This window comes from Lycium barbarum, chromosome 9 (assembly GCF_019175385.1).
Source record: "Lycium barbarum isolate Lr01 chromosome 9, ASM1917538v2, whole genome shotgun sequence".
Classification (NCBI taxonomy): domain Eukaryota; kingdom Viridiplantae; phylum Streptophyta; class Magnoliopsida; order Solanales; family Solanaceae; genus Lycium; species Lycium barbarum.
The window spans coordinates 15286776-15295480 of record NC_083345.1 but is presented as its reverse complement, the minus strand read 5'-3'; the positions used below and the strand labels follow the sequence as shown (position 1 = coordinate 15295480).

At 28.1% G+C, this 8705-nt stretch overlaps 1 protein-coding gene across 1 annotated transcript; it reads right to left on the bottom strand.

Moving 5' to 3' along the window:
• Window positions 1–4483: 4483 nt before the first annotated feature.
• On the bottom strand, window positions 4484–8255 carry LOC132610921 (thermospermine synthase ACAULIS5-like). Its single transcript, XM_060325329.1, has 10 exons — window positions 7718–8255; window positions 6798–6864; window positions 6541–6635; window positions 6315–6417; window positions 6076–6164; window positions 5815–5971; window positions 5572–5647; window positions 5398–5456; window positions 5155–5291; window positions 4484–4877 (listed from the first exon to the last, which is right to left on the bottom strand). Exons 1-10 carry the CDS (start codon window positions 7855–7857, stop codon window positions 4799–4801), a joined length of 1002 nt encoding a protein of 333 aa, XP_060181312.1. The 5' UTR covers window positions 7858–8255; the 3' UTR covers window positions 4484–4798.
• Window positions 8256–8705: the final 450 nt, after the last annotated feature.

Here is an 8705-nt window from a genome sequence, read left to right as displayed (position 1 = left end):
TTTTAACAATTCACAACTCATAACCAATGAACCAAAGAGGGAATATTAAAGTGTGCATTCCATGATTTTAAAAAAGTATGTTTACATTGCATTTATTGTGGTAGTTAGGATATTTTGAAGATACTTTCCTCCATTTCATTTCAATTCTTTCACAGTTTTCTAACAACAAGTGTTTTGAAGTAATTAATTTTTAGTAACGTGACATGTGAAATGAAACGGGGGAAATAACAAAATTTTCATTAAGAATGATCATTATCTAAACTAAACTCACTCTAAATTTAATGACTTAAAAAATTGAATATGGCTATTTTTTTTTAGTGAGAATCGAACCCACACCTAATATATGAAAATTTTCCACCAATATCACTAAACGACATATAGGCCTGGCTGGTGATCCCACTAGCTAGACCTAATTTAATTAGTGAGATTATGTACTCCATTATTTTGTATCTGAGAAATGACACATACATCACTAATTTATTTGGAGATGTTTTGCTAATGGTAGCTTTATCAATCATCACTTAAGGATCAGTTTGGATTTTTGCATGTCAGCATAGCCTCTTCTAATATTTTTGGCCCATTTCTATTTGGCTCTGGAGAAGCTTAATGGAATAGGGCCTAACACTTATTTCTACATTACTACTATATAGAAACGCGAGTTTCTGCAAGTAGCAAAACAGAATCGTCGTCCGTTCCAATTTAATTAAAAAAAATTGTTAACCCCATAATTCTAATATAAACAACAACTAATATTAAAAAAAAAATTGTGAGCTCCATAATTCTAATATATATATATAAAAAAAATAATATATATATATATATATATATATATATATATATATATATCCGTTCCAATTTACTTTAAAAAATGTGGGCCCCATATATATTAAACAACAACTAATATTAAAAAAATAGTGTAAATTAATAATGTTAAAAAAAAGTGCACCCTATATTAAAAAATTAAACAATATTCATGTAATTTCTAAAGTATCTCATTAAGTCAATAATGATTGATTCATTGCCACGCGCGTATTCATAGCAAACACTAATATAATAAAGTTTTTTAAAAAAATTGTGGGCCCCATATATATTAAACAACAACTAATATTAAAAAAATAGTACAAATTAATAATGTTAAAAAAAAGTGCACCCCATATTAAAAAATCAAACAATATTCATGTAATTTCCAAAGTATCTCATTAAGTCAATAATGATGGATTCATTGTCATGCGCGTATTCGTAGCAAACACTAATATAATAAAGTTTTAAATACGGAGCATAAACTACAATGTTATATTAATCGTGTTTTGAACATAGTATCCCATATTGACAAAATCAAGCAATATATTTAAAAAAAAAAAAGTGAATCCCATATTTAAAAAAAAAACAATGTAAAAAAAAAGTGCAAAAAAAATTGTGGGCCCCATATATATTAAACAACAACTAATATTAAAAAAATAGTGCAAATTAATAATGTCAAAAAAAAGTGCACCCCGTATTAAAAAATCAAACAATATTCATATAATTTTCAAAGTATCTCATTAAGTCAATAATGATGGATTCATTGCCATGTGCGTATTCGTAACAAACGCTAATATAATAAAGTTTTAAATACAGAGCACAAACTACAATGTTATATAAAACGTTTTTTGAACATAGTATCTCATATTGACAAAATCAAGTAATATATATATATATATATATATATATATATATATATATATATATATATATATATATATATATATATATATATATAAAAGTGAATGTCATATTAAAAAAACAAACAATGTAAAAAAAAAGTGCAAAAAAAAAAATTGTGGGCCCCATAATTCTAATATATATACGCATAAAAATAGTGCAAATTAATAATGTCAAAAAAAAAAGTGCACCCCGTATTAAAAAATCAAACAATATTTATGTAATTTTCAAAGTATCTCATTAAGTCAATAATGATGGATTCATTGCAACGTCTGTATTCATAGCAAACACTAATATAATAAAGTTTTAAATACGGAGCACAAACTACAATATTATATTAATCATGTTTTGAATATAGTATCCCATATTGACAAAATCAAGCAATATATATATATATATATATATAAAAAAAAGTGAATCCTATATTAAAAAAATAATGTCAAAAAAAAGTGCAGACTTTGTATTCGTAGCAAACACTAATATAATAAAGTTTTAAATACGGAACACAAATTACAATGTTATATCAATCATGTTTTGAATATATATATATATATATATATATATATATATATATATATATATATATATATATATATATATATATATATTATATGCATAAAAATAGTGCAAACTAATAATGTCCAAAAGGGTGGGCCCCATACTAAACAACACCAAGCAATATAAAAAAAAAAAACTATATAAAGGATGAGTTTAGACCCATGCTTCGTCGTCGGTTGTCTCTTAAAAAAAAGGGTGGGCCTTACCATCTCCAAACTCATGGGGAAAAAAAAAAGTGGACCCTATATTATCAAAATCAAGTAATATAAAAAAAAAAAAAAAAAAAAAAAAAAAAAGGTGAACCCCATATTAAAAAAATATAATGTTAAAAAAAAAGTGCTGGCTTTATATTCGTAGCAAACACTAATATAATAAAATTTTAGATACAGAGCACAAACTACAATATTATATTAATCGTGTTTTGAACATAGTACATGTATATATATTATATGCATAAAAATAGTACAAACTAATAATGTCCAAAACAAAAAAGTGCACCCCATAAAGAGTGGACCTCATACTAAACAACATCAAGCAATATAAATAAAATAAAAATAAAATAAAAAAGTGGAACCCACCATCTCCAAACTCACTTTAAAAAAAGTGGATCCCATATTAACAAAATCAAGCAATATAAAAAAAAAAGTGAATCCCATATTAAAAAAAAAATAATGTCAAAAAAAATGTGCAGACTTTGTATTTGTAGTAAACACTAATATACTAAAATTTTAGATACGGAGTACAAACTAAAATGTTATATTAATCGTGTTTTGAACATAGTGTGTGTATATATATATATATATATATATATATATATATATATATATATGCATAAAAATAGTGCAAATTAATAATGTCAAAAAAAAGTGCACTCCATATTAAAAAATCAAACAATATTCATGTAATTTCCAAAGTATCTCATTAAGTCATAGCAAACTGTTGTATTTGTTATTCCGCCATGTCATTTATTTGTTAGGTTCACTAAAATAAATATAATTAAAATATTTATATTTTAAAATAAGATAGAATTTAATTACTTTTTTATTTTTATTCTTACTCTAGTAAATATGAAAAGAGATTAAAGTCGTAAAAAAAATATATCAAATAGAGATCAAATAATGAATAAGGTAAATTAGTCAAATTATAATTCTAATCGACGTTTTCTTAAAAATCATGCAAAAGACAACATGACAAGTAAAATGACTTAAACAGAGAATATTTATCAAAAATTAAAAAATAGTATTTCTTCGTTTAAATAGAAAATCAATTTCTACTTTGTTTCGTTTTAAACATATAAAATTAATTTAATAATTTTAATTAGAATTATCCAAATCAAAATTTGATAAAAAATAATAAGTATTTTACACCTTTAAATTAATCAAATTAAAATTGAAAGTATCAACTGATGCTTAAATATTGCTATTATTTTATCTCAAAGAGAGGAAAATAGTTTCCTTTTAAACAAATCTTCTCTTTTAAAAAATATTAATAAATTTGCCGATTTTGTATTCGTAGCAAACATTAATATAATAAAATTTTAGATACGGAGCACAAACTACAATGTTATATTAATCGTGTTTTGAACATAATATATATATATATATATATATATATATATATCACTATTCAAAAATAACTACATACACATAGATGCACTATAATCTAAAGTGTTGGGCGCACGGGCATAGGCCGTCTAGTTTCAAGTAATAACTGCAAAAGGAAGCAACAAGTAAGGGTGGAGTCAGCTTTAAAGTACGACTAAACCTATGAGGCATTAAAAAGTACATTCAATATATATAAATTAATCTATCTAGAATTTAATAAACAAAAAGGATTGTAATTTCAAACCCATATATAAATTAAAACAAGTCCATAAATTAAGAGCCCGTTTGGATTGGCTTATAAGTTGCCTATAAGCTGTTTTCAGTTTTTTTGAGTGTTTGGCTAGTCAGCTTAAAGCCATTTTGTGCTTAAAATAAATTAATTGGGTTTGTTTGGCTTAACTTAAAAAAAGCAGCTTATAAGCTGAAAATAGCTTATAAGCCAAAAAAAATAAGTTGGACTACATCAATTTTTTTTTTTGGCTTATAAGCTGTTTAGCTTATAAGCTGCTTTTTTTAAGCCCATCCAAACAGGCTCTAAGTAGATACATAAACTTAATAATGCGATTAAACCTTTGGGGCATTAATTCAAAAGATTGTAGTACTAATTAGTAGACTCAGAATTAAAAGATAATATTAGATTTTACTAAACCATATTGCAATTCATAAACAACAAGAAAGATCCATAAGCCATAACTCCTCTTTCATTTAGAGTAACTACATAGCACCCGCCATCCTCCACCACTTCCAACAAAAAAAAAAAATAACAAACAAGTAAGGAACATCCTGGATAAGTTTGAGTTGAAACCATAAGGCGAAAGCAAAAGAAATAAAATAAAAAAGTAGAAATTTTTCCAACTTGGAAGTCTTTTTTTTTTCTTTTTTGTTAATGTGCTATAATCATGGAGCTCCCGTTTCAACTTCTATTCCATCATGTCTCATGCTTGATTGTGTCTTCCATGTCCGTAAATGAATCTTGCATTCCCTTCTGTGTAAACATGAGTCTCATTGTTCAATCTGCCATTGTTCAAAGATTCTTCTTAGTAACAATCATCGAGAAGTCGCAAAAAGAACTAATAAAAGAAGTAATTTTAAGTCGTATACACCTATATGACGAGTTACATGTTGTTGTTGTAGTAGACTAGTAGTAGGTTAAGTTAATATAATAGTGTAAAAAATCGATGCACAAACAAAAAAATATTCTTTTAATTGACTTTAAAGTAATTAAATTGTCATGAATGTATAACAATTGAAGTATTAAACAAATAATTAATAAAATGGACATGTTCCTTACGATTTTCGAACAGCTTTACTCAATGTAGAGGCTGAAGTGAATGTTTTCCCATCAAGATATCTATTCTCTCCCTTGATCCTCTGCTTGATTCTCTGGTCTAATTCATCAACACTTGTAACAAATGGAGTATCTGATGCCTATATCATTTAATTTTACATATAATTTGATTAGCCTTATACTAGACAAATTATGATGAAAATTTGGTAGGAAATTTTGAACTTTTTTTGAAAAGTAATGATATACCATCACCCATCCCCAAGTGTCAGCATAGGAAGGAATATGAGCTGAATATGGCACCACATCTGTAAGACAAAATAATTACCAAATCTTATCATTTGAGATATCAAGTTTTCAAGAATGAATTACTACAATGCTATTAGCAGAAAATTGAATTTATTTTTCAGTCAAGGAACTTACATTTGAAAACTTGTTTCAGAGTATTGAAAATGCAGGAAAAGACTTCTGTGTGGCTGAAAATTCCTGCTGGTCCTGCCTGTTAAGTGTTCACAATATTGAAGTATCAATTAGTATTAGTGAGTACTAAACAAATTTTTGGGGTTCTATTTTTGCAGTAACACCACATATATGTATGCTAATTAACGATACTTGAAAAAATTTCTTTTCGACGAAATTTAAGACCGGAGCATGATCATAATATACCTGAGTGACAAAGATGCCACCTTGATTAAGTTTAGGTTTAACAATGAATTCATAATAGGATTTTGTATAAAGTTGGTAGCATGGTCCTCCTTCAATAGGATCAGCTAAATCTCCTACAATAATATCGTAATGCTCCTCCCTCCTTTGCAGCTCAGCCCTGCAAAGACACAACATTTTTTTAATCAAGATTCATTAGTTATCACCAAAAAAATGAAAATGTAAGGGCAAATTCAGCAAGTTCATAAGGTTAGGGGATTGAACCTTGCATCATTGATGATAAGCTCAAGTCTAGGATCAGAGAAAGCTTCTTTGTTAACCTCCAAGTATGACTTGCAAAAATCCACCACCTCCTGCAACAAATTTTAGACTTCAAGTATTATTTATTATCAATAAACATATGTACACATAATCAAATATAATTGGAACTTCACCTTTAATCAACTTAGGTGTAAGGGAAAAAAAGAGGAAAAATAAAAGGGAATAATATATAACAGACTTACCTCGTCAATGTCACACATTACAACTTTGTCCACTGTCTTGTGCCTTAATAATTCTCTGGCAGTTGAACCTTCACCTCCTCCCATAATGAATATGTTTCTAGGACTGAAATTTGCAGTGCATATAGTTTTGTAAGTTATCAAATGCTGGAGAACTTTATGTTAATACAGAGTCATAATGATTAATAAAAATGAGCATTAATTAGTGGGGAGTTAAGAAAAGCTATACTTGGAATGATGAAGGAGAGGTGGATGGACAAGACATTCATGGTAGATAAATTCATCTATCTCTGCACTTTGAAGCTTCCCATCGATGACTAAAGCCTGTTTATAAGTCAAAATATTCTTTTTAATACTCTGAAATAGAAAATAACAAGTTAATCAAATGATATGACCAAGTTTTTTCTTCCTTTTTCCCCCTTTTCTGTTTTTGATGATTTTTTTCTTGCAATCTTTTTCAATAACGGAAATTAATGTACTAATTACCTTTCCAAAGGGCTTTGTGTCCAAGAGTTGAATGTCTTGATATTGAGTAGCACCAGTGTGCAAAATGCTGCACAAAACAAAAGATATCACAAGATCAAAACACTTTTAATTTCCTCTGTCTCAATTGATATAACACATTTTCCTTTTTAGTGTATTTGAAAGAAAAAAAAATGTTATAATTTTATATTTAAAATTTTCATTTTATTCATAACGAGAACAATATATAACGACAAAATAAATAAAGCTTGTTTCATACCATGAACTTTATAGTATTTAGTCAAACAATATTATATAAATTAAAATTAACAACTCAATGACCAAAAAGTAACATCCTAGTTCGGCAGACAGAACGAATTATACACTGCCTCGACCTACTAAAAGTTAAAAAGAGAGCTTTTCGGAAAAAGAAGAATAATTTCCATATATTCAGCAGTTAAATATCCACGAACTAAAAAAGGTAACTAGAGGTGTTTCCCCAATAAGTTAAAAATAAAAGGGCAATTTGCAAGATTATCCTTCGCTGGGGTGGTCTTTAATTTTTACCCCTCAAAATGATGGTCTTTAAATTTTGTCCTTCAAGCAGAATTTTTGTCTGTGCCCATGCAAATTCTGTCTTGCGATTTTTTTCTGAGTTGGGATTCGAACCCACAACCTCGGGGTGTTAGACGAAGGGCAAAACTTAAAGACCACCAATTTGAAGGACAAAAATTAAAGATCACCCCAAATGAAGGGCAATCCGTGCAATAAAAAGAAAAAAAAATCAATTCCCTCCGTTCCAATTTAAAATAGGAATTTTAAGTTAAATTTTACTTTAAGGGAGTAATTCATGATAATTTTAATATCGTAAGGTGAAAAATATTAAGTTGCACTAACAGTATAGTACGTATTAAATCCTATTATTATTAGTATTAAGAAGTTACCTATTGAGAGCAAAGCACCATCTCAAGTCGTTATCAATCTCTTCTTCATACCAACAACTCTTTCTTGGACCTCCAACTGCATTGTTCAAGCCATTATTCCCATTGCTAAATCCATTAGAGCAATCTGATATTTCACCCATTTTTTTTAAACACTTGAAAATTGAAGGATAGAAGAGAAAAGGAGACAAATAAGAAAGTTAAGGATGAAAAAGAATGGAAGGGTAAGAGGAGATTATAAAGAGCAAAAAGAAGAGGACAGAGTATCATCGTAATCATTTAGGTTGTGTTGGGATAACTATTGAAGTAAGGTTGCATAAAATCCTCATGGATTTTCGAGACACAGATTCCAAAAAAGAAAAAAAAATCTAATGGAATATGGGCAAAATGAAAGAACATTGTAAGTGAGAATTCTGAGGTTGATTTCCTCGCGTGCGTTCTCTAGGTTGCCAAATGGATTACAGTAAGTGTATGCATATTTAGAATAAAATAATAGTCCACTACTTTTCCTTTGTTATGGGGCTCTAGTTAATTCTTGGTTCATTAATGTCCATTGATTTAGATTCCTTCCTCATTCTCAACCACGAAAAAGAAAAGAAAGAAAGAAAAAGAAAGTGAAGCACAAACCATGATAAAGCATACGTGAGATGCTTCATGTTGCGTGTACAAAAATTATATGTCTTGATGTGACTATATTAATAAAGGCGGGTTCTAGATTTAGATTTAATTTGTTAAATTTTCCATTGTACTATTAAAATCATATTCAGATTTAATATTCGTTAAAATTTTGGTAAATTCAGTACTCGTGTTAAAAGTCCTGGTTCAGATGAATCCATAGCAAAGAGGCTATATTCGCCTCCGTATACTAATGCGACTGATTAATGGTAGCTTATATGTCTAAACGGAAATATATTTTGTTGCGACTGGGAAAAAGTATAACGCTATCGAATTAACAAAAGATGTGTAATAATGATATGTTGAAGCAGTGATG